Below are 19754 nucleotides of genomic sequence, written 5' to 3' on the forward strand. Positions count from 1 at the left end.
AGTCTCAGAGACTGCACAGCACCCTCTAGTGGCCAACAGCCTGTAACACACACACACACACACACACGACTCTTCACCACAGTCAGTCATTTGAAGTCTTTATTGCAGTTTTATGTTTCTGTACTGCTGTTTGAAAACAGTTGGACATTAAAAGCAGCCACTCTATGTCTAATAAAAACCGTTACTCCAGTTTGACACAGACGATATTCCTGTTTTAAAACTGTCTTTTCATACAAATTTCCCTTTTACAAACTGCTTATGAAAGTCTACCGTGACTACAGACACATAAGAGGAAGCTAAACGGCATCATGTACCAGCCGGACTCGGTGCACGTGTGAGGGTTTTGTCTTACGGGGGGGAACAGGAAGTGGGGAATGGAGTACACATGCAGAGTCCTGAAGAGGTGAAGAGGCGCGTTGAACCACTGACGGGGGGGTTGGGGGGGTTTAGCCCTACGAACACCAGCTGGGAAAAACGCTGTGGACTTGAAAACGAAACAAAAATCACTTCTAACTTATTCTTAGAACTCCGTTTTTCAGCCAAGCTGGTTTTGATAAAGGCATCATTAAGCTATGAGCTGTTCGCTAGCGGTCAGGCACAAACCATCAACACATTCATTCACCTAAATCCAACAGATCGAGAAACCGCTGAGTGCTTGAAGGAGCAACAGGCCGTCCGCTTCCACGTCTGTTGGATCTATTTTCTGTGTTTATGTACAACAGTCACACGGAGGCAAAAACGAGCCTTCAAGTTTCAGGTGGACAGCTAAGGGTCTTCACGCCACGTACGACTAATGTTCACGTCGATACAAACGGGATGAGAGCGAGTGTGTCGACCTGTCCTTCAGTGACAGCGGGCGCAAAATAATCCACCAAACCGACTTAGGAAGACGTGTTAAAGGGTCAGTTCACCCAAATTTAAAAAGAAAACCTGTGGTCTCAGTTTGTTTCGATGTTTTTGGGACATTACTGTTCCCGCCAAAATACAATGAGGGTGGATGGACTTTTGTTTGAGGGTCTCGACCCACCGCGGGGTCACACGATGAATCTGATTTAAGGGATATTTTTTAAATCTTCAGCCCCATTAATAGAGTTAAATAAAAAAAGTTTGAGTCTTTGGTAGGCAGCCATCACACTGAGGAAAAGTTTTTCTCATTTGGATGAACAAACCCTTTAAATTAAACATGATTTTTTTTTTCAGCTTGAACACGTCTGATTGTTTCAAGGAGTTCAAGGTTTTTCCATTTCCTGACTCGTTATCAGCCACTTGGTACTTTGGTAGGTGTTCCCGCTGCACTGGCACAGAGTCACACAGAGTTAAAGGAATCCTAAGTTTAACAGTGCGTTTGCTGTGGTCAGACAGAACACTGACAGTGGTTATACAGTAGTTGGATTACACTACAGGCTGCTATGCTAGCGAGTTCAGACGCTGAGATATGCTGAAATACTTGGATTATGGACATACTGTCTCTGCTAAAGCAATAGGAGCTCACAATGTTGTGTGTGTGTGTGTGTGTGTGTGTGTGTGTGTGTAATGAATAAGTATTTACAAAAGTAGGATAATAAATAACAGAATTCACATTAAGGTGGCGTACTAACGCATGACTGTCACAGACAAACCACTCGGGACAGTGATATATTCGGTTCATTCTCCCTCAATAAATACAAACATATATACAATCGACACTCTTAGAAAATACCTCGCATCCTCTGAGAATGAGTGGGGTAAGAACGAGAGGGAAACCTGGACTCGGCGCTCACTGGCTCAGCTTACAGCTACTGGAAATGCTGGAGGTGGAGTTTCAGCCTCCTCCTGCCATGTTGACGCGAACATACAGTATGTGTGAAGAGAAGGAGCGAAGCTACAGGACAGACCCGCCCCCTAAATCCCCTGCATGAGCTCTTCAGCAGGTAGAGGGCTGGGAGAGGGCGGGGTGGCCGATCGGGGAGGTGTGGAAGGAGGAGAGGGAAACAGGGTCGGATGGAGGGGAGAGGGGGAGGAGGGTTCTTGTTTGGTTGGAGAAGAGAGAGGGAAGAACACAACAGGCTGGATGGGGGAGACGGGGGAGGGGGATGCTTGTTTTGTGGAAGAGGACGATGGGGATGTTGGCTCTTTGGTAGGAGAGGAGGAGGTGGGGGAGGCTGGTTTGATGGGAGGAGGAGCTGGGATGGTGGGAGATGAGGGAAAAGGAGAAGCTGGTTTGGTTGGAGATGATGGGGAAGCACAGGAGACGGGCGTAGAGGGAGCTGTGCAGGCGAAAAGAGCAGGAGGGCCGGGGGGCGAGGGGGTTTCTATCGATATGCAGGGAGCGGCCGGGGGTGGTGCTCTTCCTTCAGGAGGGGCAGAGGAGGCGATGGGGAGCATTTCAGCAGAGGGTGGGGCGGAGGTGTCAGCCGGGCACTGAGAGCAGGGAGCGTCAGAGGTGGATGTGGCGCCGGGTGCAGCAGCGCTCGTGGTCTCACTGGGAGACGCCGGCGCAGCAGGTTTTGGTTCTTGGTTGCGTGGCGCCCGTCTGGTTGGAGAAGCAGGTTGTGGCTTTGTTGGCGAGGTCGGTTTGCCTGGAGGGGCGGGTGGGACTTTCCTGGCAGCAGACGATGGCGGACACGGCGCCGTTCGGGGCCCAGGACGGCGACGTGAGGTGAGCTGGAGGGTCTCCTTATCTAGAGCTGTGTTCTGGGAAAACAGACAGACGGACCGTCAGCTTGATGTTCGCACCAATCAGAAGAGAAAGAAAGACTACACTGAACTCAGGAAAGTTTGGTAATTTAGCAGAAAATTAATAATTCCTGAAATATTAATGTTCTCTTTTTCTACCTACAGTCATCACGCTGACCCAGTTTGTTTTTTATGATCTCTAGGAATGGACACACGATGAAACAAGCAGATGAAAATGGACACAAATAACTGAAAGATGAACGAACAGAAAGACAGTATGTATGCTTCACACTGACCCCACGAGAAGGCAAACCAGATCATCCGTGCTAGTCTATGTGCAGAGAAAGGGCAAACGAGAAAGCCAACGTTTACTTCTTCATTCAACAGATGCGTGCGTGCATGGTGCTCTCGTCTCGCGTGAGGCCAATGATGAGTCGTTACGCGGGACGGAAAACGAGTAAATCATCTGTTCCTCGTTTGCCCTTCGTGCCGAGTCTGAGCAGCAGCGCAGACGAGGCGTAGCGTTAAGTGTTAGTACATACCATTGCCTTGGAGCTAAATCAGAGGTAGTGCAGGGAGAGGGGAGAAGCAAAGAGGGACAGAGACTAGTCTTACTCACAGCGTCACAAAATAAAGTCAACACAACAAGCATGACGGCCAGAGGACAGCTGTTGTTCCAGCTCGGTGCTTCAGTCTGCTCCTTCAGATTCATCAGAACGTCCCGAAACAAAGGCTGTTTGCACCGAGGCGACTGAGCTGGAACAAATGTCCTGTAAGTGATTAATTCAGGCTGAAACACAGTGAGAGCTAAGCTGTATTTACCCACCACTCAACAGAAAGCAGTGCTAAGGTATGACTCTAATGCACTGGTTTTAAAAGGCAAGGCTGGCGTTATTCTATGTCGTTCTTACTGTCAACAAAATCCACGAAAAGACTGAAACAAACAATGACTTTAGAAACTCATCAATGAGCCAAACATGTTCATTTATTACCATAAACGTGAGCCTTGTAGCTTGTTTTTGAGTCAGTCCACAAACACCACCCTGCTGCTGGAAATACTCACAAATGCACCAAATCTGTATTAATCCCCAGGAACAAACACACCATTTGTTCCCTGTTGATTAGGATGCTAACACAGCGCTCAGCTAAGAGTTTGTTGAGAATTTATACTTTATATAATTGAATTTTAACTTTATATTTGCGACTCATTTTTACAGTTTCACATCGTCCTCTGGAACCAACTGGCTTGAGGCAGAGAGTCACGGTCAGGACAGAGAAGTCAAAGTGTGACAGATCGACTAACACACCGTAGGTTCTGGTCTTTTCATGGGATTAATCGACAGTAAGAAAAACATAGAATAATGTCCATCTTATCCTTTAAAATGTGCAGGGGAGTCTTCTATCCAAGGCCATAAAGCCACATTGATTTGCATCCATCTCTGCAAACTGAGACTTCAAAATGATGCCAGCGCAGTTCTTAATTTTTGCCACAAGGTGGCAGCAGAGCACTGTTAATGTGGAGCAGCAGATTCCACATTTCAGATGAGATCGTAACTAACATCAGTAATTAATGGCAGAGAGGGAGGCAAATGACTCTGCTCTCGCGTTAGTGCTGTAAACATGCTAAATAACCTCAGTGTGGTTAAACAAACACAGACCATAATTTTCACATCCCCTACATGTCGATACAAATGGAACAAAATGTGAGCGAATGACGGGTGTGAAAACAGCCAAGAGGGGGAAATCCAGGACAGAGAGCATGTTGGGAGGGTGTTAGCAAGGTCCACATCAGTTGGTAGACAGCAGTTACTGCAGCTGGCAGCCGGAGACGAGGGGAAGAGGGCCTGAGAAAGGAACAGGAAGGAAGGGAACGGGAGGGAGAGCAAGGGGGGGTGGGAGTAGTTAGAGATGGAGGGGAGAGGGCGAAGGGAAGGGCGATGGCTGGAAAGGAAGAGCGGAGGAGGGGGCGGGGTATGAAATGTGTACCCGGCTCTCGGCTCCAGGCGTCCCCTGTGGTCCTGGGTCGGATGTGAGGGAGGGGTGAGGAGGAGGAGGAGTGAGGAGGAAGAGGATGGAGTGGAGAAGGAGGAGGAGGAGGGGCCGAGGCCAGGGCCCACGCTTACACCTCAAACTGTCAAATGAGATTTACAACAAAAAAAATGAGGCTCTTCGCAGCAAAGATCAAATCAAGTGTCTCATGAGACTCTTCCCCTCCACCCCCCTCCCCCTCCCCCTCCCCCTTTTTCCTGTTCTCAGACAGACTGAAGAGAGAGGGCTGATGGGTAGTGTGACCTGATGAGATGAGGGGTGGAGGAAGTCAAACTGTATGACAGGAAATGATGCAAGTGAGGTTGAAACGGACGGGAAGGAAGGACGTGACTGCTGCGGGAACGTCTGCCCTGTCTGATCTCTGCAATCCTGTCCGACATGTTTACGTACTGATGCGACAGAAGTTAACGTCTTGGATGATGACCGAGGTCGGACATTCTCAGTCTGGTGATTAACTGGGTGGAGGATTCGCATAAAGTGAATTTGGAGGAGCTCAATCTTCTGTATTTGGGTCAAACATTCAGCAGCGTGATGTTTGGAAAAGGGCCCGACGCACAGAAGCTGCTTCAGACGCGCAGTCAATCACTGTCAAACCCGTGTCAACGCCTCCACGTTACAGGCTTAAGAGGTCACTGAAGGTTCAGTCTCATGAAGGTCAGAAGTGACAGAAAGTGGCAAACACATAACAGCGATCTGTTCTATTCATGTGTTGGTTTGTGCAGGTTTTCCGGTGCTTACCATGATGACCGACACGCCGGCCGTGGCGTTGTTGTGCTTAGGCGCAGCATTAAAGTGCGTCTTCAGTTTACCTGTGACCTCCGTCTTCATGTTGTTCTCAATGACTGCCTCGTCCTACGTACAGCCAAACATGCAATGAGGTGAGGCGGTACAACAGTTTTAATGTCCGATTCACAGACACACAGAGGACACGCCGCACTTTGAGGCGGCGTGCGCACATACACACACATGCAAATACAGACAGAAACGGTGCTGTGAGATACCGTGACCCAGGGGTGGGACAGGATGTCCTGCGCCGTGTATCGAGCCTCCACGTTGACTTGCAGCATCTTTCCGATCAGCTCCTGCCACAGAGGACACCACAGTTTAAAAGTGCTTTCTTTCAACTGCACATCAGGCGTCCCACTGTCGGGTCTTTGTGGCCTCACTTTGACAAAACACACACTTGGGCCATTATTCAGTATCAGTGACTTTTAGGGGTAACAGTTAATTGCAGCTTCAAGTATTTTATGATTGATTTCTATCATGAAATGTGCTGCAAGCAGGAAAATATTCATTTTAAGGTGGACCATATGGCCCAGCCTTGAAGTGTGTAAACGCCATGCAGCATGTTAACACTCACTGTCAGCATCCACATTTCATTGGGGCTACTGGAGGCTGTAGACTGTGCAGATAATGATGCGTTCACGTCCGCTCAGGAAATCAAAAACCTTTCTTAAATGAACACCTGCTCAGCTACACAACGCCACAGTTTCAGGCTGCGGTGTCTGTGTCTGCTCCTGACTGCAGCGACAGGGCCGCTCTAATAGCAGTGGGTTTAATTAGCAGGTTCGGTCTCGCATGCTGGGCGCAGGCTGTCACCTCGATACAGGACATTCATTAGAGGGGTGGAGGAGTTTCTGTGTCCTTCAGCACAGTATTCATTAAAGGAGTGTGAGCCATGTGGGTTCACACGGAGTGTGTGTGTGTGTGTGTGTGTGTGTGTGTGTGTGTGTGTGTGTGTGTGTGTGTGTGTGTGTGTGTGTGTGTGTGTCAGTGTGTTAATATTTGGAGACCTATTTCAGATTTTGTACAAACTCTGCATTTAGTTAAAATTGTCTCTGGCCATGCATTGCTAGTGTCCAGGAACATGAACGGGATCAATGTAAGTGCCATCAGCAGTGACATAAATGAACATGTGCTGTTGTGTCTGTGTGTGTCAGTGGTGTTGTTTCTCTATATTTGTGTGGTTTGTTTGTGTGTCAGTGGTCCCACCTTAGCAGAATCTGTGATGTTGTCCCAGTACGGACTGGGAAAGTCCAGTCGCCCCAGAAGGATCTGGTCAAACAGATCCTCTTGCATGTTACTGTCACTACACAGAAAGACACACACACACACATTAATTATGCATTACTCAGTACACGTCAGCACACCTCTGCAGTGTGAAACTGCACTTTGCATAATAGGAAAGACCCTCACCTGTAACCCACCCTTTGATTATGTGATTATAATAATAACTGTGAGGTGCGATCGATTAAACATGGATCAGATCCTCCCATGACTGCACGGTGACATCATTAACACGTCTAATCACAGCAACTGTTCGTCTGTGCAGCTTAAGATAATCAACAGGTATGAAAGACAAATGAACTCTTTTTAACATCATCCATGATGAAACCCAACATCATGTTTATTGTTTAAAACTGAAATTCATCACTGCTTTGCTACCACGAGGGAATGACGTTGACACTGTTTACTGGACGATGTGAACTGAGTACCTTCTAAACGGAGGGAAGCCACACAGGAGGATGTAGGTGATGACGCCTGCAGCCCAGACATCCACCTTCAGCCCATACCTGTGGAAGAAGAGGAGGTCAGTTAAGGATTAACTTCAGCTAAAACCGTCCCCATCATCCATCATCCATCATCCATCATCCCAGTGTTACAAATAGAGTGGACTGAGAGTGACTGGACGTGAGTTTCATGTACTGATGTTTTCTTCAATCTGCTATAATTGTACAAAAGCAAATATACAACTATCTGTGCTGTCACATATACATGATTTGTGTTGTTTTATTCAATATACTGGTACACAGATTCTCCCTTTTAATCTCCATGCAGCTGATCACAACACAGCTGTACTGCAGACCCAGATCTACTCTGCTGTCGTACGCAGAACAGATGTTTCCACTTAAACCAACTCACAGATCAGTAAAAGCGGCCATGTTTCTCTTCGAGCCCCATGGAGCATTCTGGTAAACAATAAACAAATAAAAAAATCGAACATACCCCGACTCTGCGATGATTTCTGGAGCAACATATGTCGGAGTTCCACATACGGTGTACAGAGGTCCATCCACCACAGTGGCCAGGCCAAAGTCCCCCAGTTTCAAAGACTTGGTGCCATCTGGATACTCAAACACCTGAAATGAAACAGATGCTGAGTTAAAGCCCACTGAGCAGCTGGATGCGTAGACAGGAAATAAAGTGGCGTGAGTGTGAATATGTACCAGCAAGTTCTCCGGTTTAATGTCTCTGTGGACGATGTTGATGCTGTGCAGGTACTTCAGAGCTCCGGCGAGATTGTACACCATGACAGTGGCGTCTCGCTCTGTGTATTTGGCCGAGGAGGTGATGGCGTCGAATAAGTCCCCTCCCTGTGCCAACATCAGCAAAGAGCGCAGACGTCAAACCACACAGAGAAACCAGGGTTGTGCACTGATGTTGCCCCCCTCTGTGAGCCTCGACCGTACCTTGACAAGCTCCATAACCAGGTAGAGCTCAGAGGAAGTGTCCACCTCCTCTATCAGCATGATGATGTTGGGGTGTTTCACCTTCCTCAGCACCGCCACCTCGTTCTCTATGAGGTGCTCCTAGATACATGCAGAGGCAGATAATGCACGTATGTTACTGTGAAGGATTCATACACTGCGCCGCTACGCTAATAGAAAGACGCCGCGTTGTTGATTGAATCTGAAGTGGTGTCAAGAGTGTGTGATTCAGTCTGTGCGTGAGAGTGTGAAGATAATTTGAGTTAGGTGATGAATTAAACATTACCGGCCTAATCTAGCTGTGTGGGATAAGAGGATCAGACACACACACACACACACACACACACACACACACACACACACACACACACACACACACACACACACACACACACACACACACACACACACACACACACACACACACACACACACACACACACACACACACACACACACACACACACACACACACACACACGATCCTGTGGCGCGCGTGGGTGTTAATAACCAAACACTAACACATGACCCTTCCTTGTGAGTGTGTGCGTGGGTCTGATGGTGATACACACATATGGAAAGAAATGAAAAAGAGACCTTTCCACTGCACTTGGCCTTGTCGATGATCTTGAGTGCGAACTCTTTTCCCGTGGACCTGAACAGAAACAGCTCAATTAGAGGCAACAATAAAAACGGCACTGACGCTGCAGACAAACCAAAGTGCTCACAAGAGAGCCACAGTTACAGCGAGCAGGAGCACTGCCACAGTTATTGGAAATGTACGTTAGCTGTTAAAGCCAAGTTCACACAACGAGCAGAGGCACAGTTCAGGCTCAGGCTAAGTTAGACTCTGAGAATACACATGCACAGAGTAACTCAACACCAGGATGAAGAGCAACTCAAGGTCTGTTCCATCTGAGATCTGCTGCACCTGTAACCACATCACACGGTGATGTCATGGCGTATTGTCACACTCTGCACCTGTATGCCCACCAACACGCAAGTGATGACAAACACATTCCTGCCAACAGTTGATCACTATTCCACTGATAAAGAAATTAAGCAATGCACCTGTAAAAGACGGGGGAAGAAGACACCTCCTAGACAATGTAATCAGACGTACGTATCCAGAGCCGTCGCATGGACTGTGCGAACTGTGTACCCGCACAGGGCCTTGCGCCACTAGGGGGCCTCGCACCTGCAAGCCTGCTCTTTTGTTACATTAGTTATATATGATTTTGTCTGTCTCTGTCACAGGACAGACTGTGCAGGCTTGCCCCGCTATCATTTGAAAAGGACATTGCGTCCAAACTGGATTATAAAGATCTTATTGCTGAGTTTGCGGCCAAGAAGGCAAGCAAAGTGACTCTGACATGATCAGTTTCTGCACAGTTTATGCAGGTGATTGCGTCTCCATCCGTATATTATGAAGAAAAGTGTCCTAACCTGCTTCTTTAAAATGTCAAGATGTCAAAAATAAAGTGACTGAGCTGACCTGATGTAAAGCCACTCGTTGCACAGTTGATTGTTCCCCCCTTTGAAATAAAAAGCAAAAAGTCATAGCTGAGACTATCTGTATGATTATGCTGTATTATTCTACTTAAATAAAAACATACTGCAGCGGGTTTATGCGTGCAGTAGAACTAGAATAGCTGTGTCCGTGTGACTGTTATTCATGTGCAATTGTGCATCCATGTCAAAGAGCAGGGCCTGGCACCCCCCCGGGATGGCCCCTGTACGTATCAATGCACTGTATGTAAACAACGCAGGTTTAAAAACAATCACCAAGTCTGAGCATTCGGTTTTGACTTTTGGACACTGTCTAGCTTTCAACGATATCTCCCAGCCTTTTCCAAGACTGGAAGATGTGACTGAAAGCTCAGAGAGCTTGTATGAGGACCTCTGAGCTCAGATTATGGCGGTCACATTCGGGACAGGGGCTCTGTTACTGATTTGTCTGAGGAAGGAAATGGGCATCGTGTCTCTTAAAGCCTCAAAGATAAACACAATGCACTTTAGTAAGAAACACTGTCAACATAAACGTTTGTTTACGAGACACTCCACAGGGAACCTTTAAGTAGTTTCCAGGAAGGAGCGTCAGATTATGAGGATGCACACATCTGACAGGCCTCCTCTCATCATCGTCTCCCCTGTCTGCCTGGGCAGTGTGTTGACTCAGAGATTAGAAGGCTAATGAAGTGAATTCACCGCTGGGTTTAATCCATGGGATATTTCTGTCTCCACAATGCCTGTCATCAGGACTTAAAAACCCTGATGGAGCAGTTACCGCACGTGATGCGTGTCTCATTAAGCCGCACGACTCGGCAGCCCGCTGTGAGATCGCTGCAGACGGCTGCCAACCGTGCTTCAGACATTTCCAGCATGATTCGATGTGTCTCACCTACCTCTCCACACACTCCTTGACCACGGCGAAGTTGCCATCTCCGATGACCTTTCCAACCTTGTATTTCTCCAAGATGGTGGAGGCGGGCGGGTAGCGGTTACCATTAACTGCAGAGGGGAGACAGGGGTTATAAGAAGCCCGGCTGTTTAATAAAACGAAGGGAGCTGTGGCAGAAAGTAGACCAGCTCCCAGATTGAATCAAGGGACCACATGCTGTGCAACAAATAACACACAGGCACCAGGATGCACTGGGATCTCTACGTGTCCTCCTGTGGCAATTAGCAAACTGAGCAGCAATATTATGTCTTCGCACACGCACAGACACAGACACACACAGACACACACAGACAGACACACACACACACACACACACACACACACACACACACACACACACACACACACACACACACACACACACACACACACACACACACACACACACACACACACACACAGTCTTGAAGTCATTTAGTTAAGTATCTGCTCACACAGCACTGGGACATTTCACTCTTTTGTCAGGTAAGCAAATTCTCAAATGTGGCCTGATGGGAAAAGATGAGGGTGAGTTGAACGTGATAGTCAAAGTCATTTCCATGTGCTGGAGGGTGAGGGAGTCCGTGCAGTGGTGTTGTCTTAGCTGGCAGATCAGACGAATAACTGTGATGGAGAGGAGAGGAGAGGAGAGGAGAGGAGAGGAGAGGAGAGGAGAGGAGAGCAGAGGACGTACCCTCCGGACTCGGTCGATTGGTTTGCTCCTGGTGGTTGTTCAACGAGCCGTTTACATTTTGCGAAGAGATGTGATGTGACGGAGGGACCTGCAGGATGCAAACACAAACAAAAATAGAGATGAGCGCCCACTGACAAATCACCATGGCACCAGGCTTTAAAAGCAGCCACGAAACACACTGTACATAAAGCAAAGATAGTTGATTCATTTACTTCTTCAGTGGCTTTGGCAGAAGGCATTTGGTTGCATAAAAGTGTTTCAGGTGGCATGAAAGGAAACTTTATGATGAACATTACGCTGAAAACACGTCATGATTTTTATACCCAATAATTTATACAGTGAAGAGCTTCACAGTGAAATGTCCAGACTGCTCATTAACTCTAAAATAAGTTTTTGTTTTCTTAAAATAGTGAACGAGGTTGAAAATGCCCTTCAAAATGTACAGGCTGTCAGAGCGACTGGAACAGATCTCCTCCTTCAAATCCACTTATCACTGCACATGAAGCCGTTACAGCAAAAAAATGAAAGATTCATTTGTTAAGAGCGGCGTTTCTGCAGAGCACACCTATATTTTGGGCTATATTTATAAAACGTCAGCCATAAATACAGCACGGCCTTAAAATCAGAGCAGTGATGTTTTGCATTATGTACAGTGAACAGCAGCGTTCTGTACGTCACTGCACCATAATGCACCTTACAGTAAGGATCCATTATTTAGTCTAAAAGGGTGGCCCTGACCAAAATAGAAACGGGACACCTTCAAGGTCTCTTTCATACATAAAAAAGCTTTCCCCTCTAAAAAAAAAAATAGTTTACCTGACCACTTCCTGCGCCTGCTTCAGTGAGGGTCAGTGAGAGAGAGAGAGTGAGAAACCAGGCCATTAACGTCCGAGTGCTTCCTCATTTAGTTCCTCTGCTCAGCCTCCTTTGCCAGTGAATTTTAAAGCTGTCAGTAAATCATAAAAATCTAATATCCTGCCAAATGAATGTGGATGGATAAGTCTTTGACTGGGCTTAGAGGGGGACGGTGGCACTCTGGAGAGGGTTTGCCAGCTGGCTGGAGAAGCTACAAACTCTGTAGTTGGGGACTAACATGCAGCTTACAGAAGATTCCATCAATAAATCAGATTAGTACCTCAAAGTCTACCAGAAATGGATCATAGGGCTGCAACACGGGCCGTACACACACTTGTAGGTCATACATGGCTGTCAGTCTGTGACTTGATGACTTGACATAGACTTATTTCATCATTTCGTGGTAAGTAGGTCAATCCGATTGACCTCATCCCTCACCTTAAAGTACCGCTTCAATTCATGTCTCTGAGGTGGAAGACCTGCACTTTACCAAGTGAGTCATTGCAGCTAAGTCTCGTAACGTTTGACATTTTTAAGAGGACAGATGCTGACTGAGGTACAACCATAAAAACCTTAAAGGAACCCTCTGGAGCTTTTGACCGCCGGTCCCTCTATGAACGAGTGTGTTTATAAGTGGGTCCCCATTTAGTTTGCATCTCGCACACGCGACACAAAACACACTCCTGCAAAGAAAAGACACTATTCCACTAATCAAGAGAAGACAAGGAGCAAGGAAGGAAGACTGCAAGCTAGCAAACATGGATAGAAACAATGCAGATTTAATATCATTCTTTAAAAATGGCTTTAAAAAGGTTGAGTTCATTCAACATTTTGGTCAGGCCTCAAGGACACGCACAGCTCACTGCTGAGGATGCTAAACGTGAACTGTGCTCAGAAGAAAAGTCCACATCAGTTTGTGAAAGTTTGTACTTCTAAGTTCAAAGTCTCTGTCGTTGCCTGTTAAATGTTTCTTTTGCTCCATCATGTCTCCATATGCTGTATGAACCACAGGAATGTGATGCACTGTCTTACCTTAAAACTGGGGACGGGCCGGGGGCTGGTGGGAGACGGAGTGGAGGACTTGGTGGACCTTGGAGTTGAGATCTGGCTGCTTGAGACACCATTTACTATATATTGAAAAACCAGGAGGGAGATACTTAAGAGCAGGGAAAAGGTCATTCTGAATACAAGTGACTTTTATAACGTGTGGAGGGAAAAAACAGCTTGCTCAAACGTGCTTTTCTTTTCGTCACCAGGTAATCTTTGGTATTTCTATGTAATCTTCAACAATGCATCCAGGAGAGATTAGAAAACGTCCTTCTCTGGGTTGCTGTTTGTATTAGATGCAAGCACCTCATGGAACTGGCTGCTCCACAAGGGGGAGCCGTGTGGTCGTTCTGCACCTACATCAGCATCAGCAGCATCAGCATCAGCAGCATCATCAGCAGCAGCAGCAGCAGCAGCAGCAGCAGCAGCAGCAGCAGCAGCAGCAGCAGCAGCAGCAGCAGCAGCTTCGACCGGCTGATGTCAACATGTTCATGTCGCCACTTACAGGTGAAGAATTTTAATAGTTGCTGCAACTTCACCACCTGCAGGCAATTTTTACAATAACTGCATTTCAAATGCATTTTTTCAGATGTGCTAGTCTCCTTTGCGTGTTCTTGAGGTTTAACATTTAACACTAACCTCCACACAAACACAAACAGCTCTAACACTCATTAGTTGGAGTTTCAATACTGCAGAATCTCCTCCTTTTGTTGCCTGCAGATGGTACACATACAGCAGGAAGGCTGCATCCACAGGTCTACACTCCCACTGCAGTTCCTCTTCTTGACAACTGTTGAACTGAATCAATCTGATTCTTTATGACACATGGTAATGGTACGCATGCCTCAAATGATTTGGATCTGGTTTTGTTGTTGGTGTAACTTTCTTATATTTGGGAACTTCCTCCGCACCACGTCTTATCCTTAATATACTTTCTTGTGTAACACAAGGTGCACAGGCAGCCACGCAGCAGGGATGAGAGCTGCTATTGTTTAAGTGATTCATTCTCTCAAGAACAGACGATTTCTGCCTCCTGCTCTCTTGGTTTCTGGCACAAATACAGACATAATGCGTCAAACTTAAACTCAAAGTCTCTTCATCTGCATAAACCCAGCTGAGCTGAGGAAAATCATTTCACACTGCCTACAGGCTGCGTCTTTGCGCTCCTGTTTCAGAGTTTTGTTTCACTTAGAGGTTTTTTTTCCCCTCACTCAGCCTCCCTCTGGGTATTTATCTTGTTTTTGTACAGGAACATTTGAAGTAATGAAAACTCCAACATACAGTACTTCAATACATGACATTAGCTTTTTATGTTTTGAAAGTATAGTTTAACTTTCGAGCTGCTCAGCTGCTACAGATGAAGAGGCATGTAGTTTAACAGCAGAGTGAGAGCAGGATTTAACAGACACAGCTGCAGAGTGAGTCTAATCAGTTCGTGGCTTTGAATCAGTGGATTCAAATTAGATGTGTATAATACATGGCATCCCATAGTCTACACTTGGTCAGAGGCAGGGAGAGAAAGAACGAAGGAAATAAAGGCGGAAGGAAAGATAAAACCTCGTATAATTAAGAAACTGAGATGGTTTAAGAGTTTATGTTTCAGCATCACGTCACTGAGGGCATTTCAGTCAGGATCGCTTTCAAGTACCTACATGGAAAGGCTAAAGCACACCTACAGGGTACAGAACAGAGCAGGCATCAGTGACGTGGATTCATTCTTAATCCACATTACATGGTTATCTTCCAAAATGTAGCTCCTTCTATGCATTCTGGCCTGTCGTCCAGAAAAAATGTAGTTTTTGGTCACTGAAAATGGATCCTTTGGAAAAGTCCTTCCAGGGTGAAGATGTTCAGAGGCTCCGTTTGCTGTGTTGACAGGGAACATTGAGTATTTGGCTCATGATGACAGAACCTGTGCCCTTATCTCCTGTGTTTGATGACAGAGTGTGCCGTTATCTCCTTTGTTTACATGAGGCGATTTTGTGCAATGGCAGACGGGGCCAACACAGTGCTGACTCAACCGTCGCTATGAGGACTTCTTACATGTTTACACATAAATGTACAGTTACTGTACTCTGCACTTTTTCAGGCTTCTGATTGGCTAACATGGCTTTAGGGTTAAGGTTATATACCCCTGTAAGTGTGGACCAGGCATAAATCAGACACAGCATAAAAAGGAGGAGCTGGGGTGGAGGCAGGTTGCAAAGCGGAGGAAACAGCAAGAGTACGGAAGGCTAGAGCTGCCAAAATAGGGAGTCCTGTATGAGCTTTGCCAATGGGATGCATAGAAGGGAATCAGCTGAGCCATCAACTGATGTGGGCTGGCCTTGAGATCAGCTGTTATAATGTGGGCTGGGCTCAACTTTGAGGCTTGCCTGAACTATGTTTCCCTTAATTTAATTTCCTACCAAAAGGCCAGGCAAGACAATAACCTTTTGACATTTTGGACATCTTAAATTAAAGCTGTCAAAAACGTCCAATATCTCAGCCTTAAACTCACAACTGCGAGGCTGGGGTAGGAGGCTTTCCCCACTTGGCTGCTCGTAATGTGCTAATGCTTACTACAGAATGTTTTATATTAGCATGTAGCTTTTAGCATGTTAAAGTGCTAATGTTTAGTATGGAATGTCTCATGTTAGCATGTAACTTTGTGCCGTTAGCAAGTTCACATACGCAGTTAGCAAGGTGACATGCTAACATCAAGCATGTAAAACGTTAATCTCAAAATACACTTTATTCATTGGCCTCAGAGGTTTCCTGTCAAGAAGTACTGTAAGACAAAAACAAAACAAAGAAATGACACCATCACCAGCCTCACCTGGGGACTTGACTGGAGACTGACTGGTCGAGTAGTGGACAGTTTGCCTTGCTGCAGTGTCAAGAGTGCAAAAGTGAATAAATACATAAAAGAATAGTCAGGCAGGTGTGATTAGATGTAAACACATCACAGCACACTTTGACACCTCGGCTAAACTCCCAGCGCTAAACTAAGACTGCAGGAAGCTAGCGACCTCTAAAAGAGCTCTTCTTTGAACTAGACGGAGTGACTTGTAGAACAATTACTCAGCATAATTTCACCATCACTCAATGCAAGACGCGAGGTGCTGAGTCACCCGTCACAGCTGTGAGGTTTGAGGAAGAGGCTGCCAAATGAAAGGCTATTACTCAGCCTGCCGACCTGAAACGTACTTAAAGCGTACTTAGATATTTTCACACGTTCAATGGAATAATTTGGAAGACTTGACCTTTAGACTGTCTACTTGTGAATTAGCACATTTTCTACGCAGAAATATCTCCTAATCAAACTACACGGTCCGTAGACTCTGTACAGAGTGTGTGCACAGTCATGTGTGTTACCTGCGCCAGGTGACTTGCTGCGTCGTGAGGGTCCGGGGCTCTTCGCAGTCCGGTTCGGAGTAGCAGAGCGGCTGTGGGACGACTTCAGCACTCTGCATTCTGGGGAGACAACGCGTTCAGGGTCACCATCGTATATATGATCCCTCCTCTACCAACAAACCTGTTCTCTCTTCTCAGTCACAGTTAAAGTGGCACAATTATGCCGAGCAAGCTGCTGTACCGTTAATATGGTCATGGAAATGTTATTTATGTGGCATGAGTTCATGAATGCTGATCTCATTTGATTATGGGGACCGAGAGGCAGCAAGAACAGATAAAGGGTGATTAGTCAGCATAGATTAAAGAGCACAGAGCAAATAAATAACCTGATATTGGTTAGTTTTCAGAAATAAATCACAGCCGTCATTACTGATTTGTTAAAAATATCAAACTCACATCAAGATTTGGGACACACGAGTGACATCTTTTAGCGTCAGAGCAAAGCAATTTGTGTTCTCCTCTGGAAAATAACATGCAGACTGAAATGATCACGGCACAGCACTCACTATGAAAACATGGAAAACAGAAATAACAAGCTTTGTTTTTGTGGTGTTCCTGCATGCCACAGCTGATTTTGTGGTGTTGCTGTGTAACAAAATGAGGGTGTGGGCGGTAAGAGATAGAGCGTAATGACAAAACCCACCCACAGAAGCACACCCACAGCGCAACTCTAATGTGCTGCCATGATATTTATCACCAGATGTGGTGCGTATTTCATCGGGTGATTAAAAGGGGCTCTCAATATAGCACGAGTCCTTCCATGGTGTACACATGAAATCCCCCCAAACAAATCTTTGTCTTTGATAACCCCTGAAGTGAGGATATCTGTCTCTAATTAAAGAAGACGCAGCATATATTCAGTTTAAGTTGTGTTCTATTGGAGAGATGCAAAGCTACATACTCAGCTTATCCATCCATCCATCCATCCATCCATCCATCCATCCATCCATCCATCCATCCATCCATCCATCCATCCATCGTCTATACCCGACTATCCCTTTTCGGGGTTGCGGGGGGGCTGGAGCGAGAGGCGGGGTACACACTGAACCGGTCGCCAGTCGATCGCAGGGCAACATATACACACAAACAACCCTTCACGCTCACACTCACACCTAAGGGCAATTTTAGAGTCACCAATTAACCTAATGAGCATGTTTTTAGTCTGTGGGAGGAAGCCGGAGTGCCCAGAGAGAACCCACGCATGCACAGGAAGAACATACAAACTCCCCGACCCAGGGATCGAACCGGCGACCTTCTTGCTGTGAGGCATGCGCACTACCTGCTGCGCCACCGTGCCGCCCCTACTCAGCTTTTTATATTTAAAAAGATCGAACAAAAACTGAACCTTCAGCACAAAACTTTAACATATTTCTGAGGGTGCAGGTAGCAGTGGGCTGTTTTCTATGTAATTCCTCCTTCCTTGTTTACACCACTACAGCATGAATTTTTGTGCCTTTTCGCGTGATCTCTTTCCACGTTTCGACGGTGGCGTGTGTGCTGGACCTATTTTGCTAAAGGAAGAGCAGCTTCTGTACCTTCAGCAGGGAGCGCAGAGTGTCTTTTTTGTTCTTTCAAAGACCTAATTCTTAAAAGTGGAGCACAGGAGTGTAAGTGGGCCGAAAGCTCCAAACTACCTCTGAATACAACCAATCCGCCATCACTCATCCTCATAACAGTTAACACAGTGTGTGTTAAGAGCCTCCCTGTTGTTAGCTAACCTAAAAAACAAATCCAACAGAATGTCAATACTGGATTGTCTCTATAATAAACTCTTTTTCCTTCCCACAAGGTTGTCCAATGCAGGGTGAAGCTCTGCATAGCTCTGACAGTGAGTGGATCTGCTGGTTTAAAGAGGCCATATCCTGCCTGGGTGCTCTGCAACCTTTTTCTACAAGACGAATGCTCAGAGGAAGTGCATTATATACTGAACGTACAGCTCATACAGCACAGAACAGGAACACAAAGGCAGTCACAGACGCTCTTTCACTCAGACAGCGAAAGCACAGCCTCTTTTCTTTACCTGAATGTGTGTGTGGAAATGTGTAGTATTGACTTGTTTCTGTCGACTACTAAATCTACTGTACGTTAATACAAAAGCTCACTTTCCACGATCAAAATCTGAACTCAATCTCAATTAATTAAGATTTTGGAAAGAGAATTTGACAAGAAAAGAGGATTTTAGACACACGAACTTCATATCCTGCTGTCCACTTCCTAAAGGAAGCGAGCACTGAAAGCACTAGTGAGGGAAGAATGGTGAAAAAGGACATTGAGGAAACACACGCACACGCACACACAGACTGATGTTTAGTTAGTCTTAGTCAGGCCTACCAGTCATAAAGGCTGTGGAAGCCTTACCGCTGTGATCCAACACAAAGTCGTCCTGGGCATAGCGGTACTTCTCCGGTCCACACGCTATGAACACGTCATCGTCCCCGAAGAAGTCCTGCAGGCAGGTAATCTGAGGGAAGACAGGTGAGGAGGAAGGGAGACAACATTCAGAAGGGTAAAACCCTCATTTAATCGTTTTGATATTCAGAGGCGGCAGTGAAAGAAGTGATCTGATCCTTTAAAGAAGTAAAAAGCAGCAAAACGATAATTAAAAAAACGCTCTGTAAGAGTTCTGCATCATTAACTTTATTTAGGTTTTTAAGTATTTTCAGCAGAAAGTACCCTTTGAGAGGGAAACGTGCTTTCTGTGTCACCTGGTCAGCCACCAGCCATGTATTTTAAGACACTACTACTACTGCACTACTTTACTGACTGACAGTTGGTGGCGCTAACCAGCGAAGTAAGGAGGAGGAAGACCGTAAGATAGCATGCATGAATATAAACAACGCAGAACTGAAAACATTTTTAAAAATCTGCTTTGCATGAGTGCAATGCATCTGTTAAGGCCCCTACACATGATCAGCGGTAAAAACGCTTTGCGCCGGCTGTCCCATTGTTTTCCTATGGAGAGAGCGCTGGCGCCCGACTAAGCGGCACCGCTACCCTCGGCGTGGCGCACCGCTCAGATCTGCCGCTTACCGCTGCGCTCAAAGTTCAAATTACTTGAACTTACTTGAACTTGCTCAAAGTTTAAATTACTTGAACTTTGACCTCGTTTGCCGCTGACCTTTCAAAGCGC

General features: G+C 46.2%; 1 protein-coding gene across 7 annotated transcripts in view; it reads right to left on the bottom strand.

Moving 5' to 3' along the window:
- Positions 1-82: 82 nt before the first annotated feature.
- dclk2a (doublecortin-like kinase 2a) overlaps positions 83-19754 on the bottom strand; it is a 43492-nt gene continuing 23820 nt past the window's right edge. Inside the window, exons 3-17 of one of the 7 annotated variants that reach the window (XM_070989156.1) lie at positions 18956-19085; positions 16586-16684; positions 16047-16097; positions 13214-13308; positions 11327-11414; positions 10598-10703; positions 8790-8847; positions 8175-8294; positions 7932-8078; positions 7711-7844; positions 7200-7277; positions 6697-6793; positions 5706-5786; positions 5443-5556; positions 83-2673 (exon numbers count right to left, since the gene is read on the bottom strand). In XM_070989156.1, the coding sequence (XP_070845257.1) occupies positions 1882-2673; positions 5443-5556; positions 5706-5786; positions 6697-6793; positions 7200-7277; positions 7711-7844; positions 7932-8078; positions 8175-8294; positions 8790-8847; positions 10598-10703; positions 11327-11414; positions 13214-13308; positions 16047-16097; positions 16586-16684; positions 18956-19085 (2190 nt within the window). In that variant the 3' untranslated portion in view covers positions 83-1881. Of the gene's footprint in view, positions 2674-4641; positions 4787-5426; positions 5557-5705; positions 5787-6696; positions 6794-7199; positions 7278-7710; positions 7845-7931; positions 8079-8174; positions 8295-8789; positions 8848-10597; positions 10704-11326; positions 11415-13213; positions 13309-16046; positions 16098-16585; positions 16685-18955; positions 19086-19754 lie in introns of those variants that run through there. The other 6 variants (XM_070989164.1, XM_070989198.1, XM_070989206.1 and 3 more) reach the window with 6 other exon arrangements.

Source organism: Chaetodon trifascialis, chromosome 2 (assembly GCF_039877785.1).
Source record: "Chaetodon trifascialis isolate fChaTrf1 chromosome 2, fChaTrf1.hap1, whole genome shotgun sequence".
Classification (NCBI taxonomy): Eukaryota; Metazoa; Chordata; class Actinopteri; order Chaetodontiformes; family Chaetodontidae; genus Chaetodon; species Chaetodon trifascialis.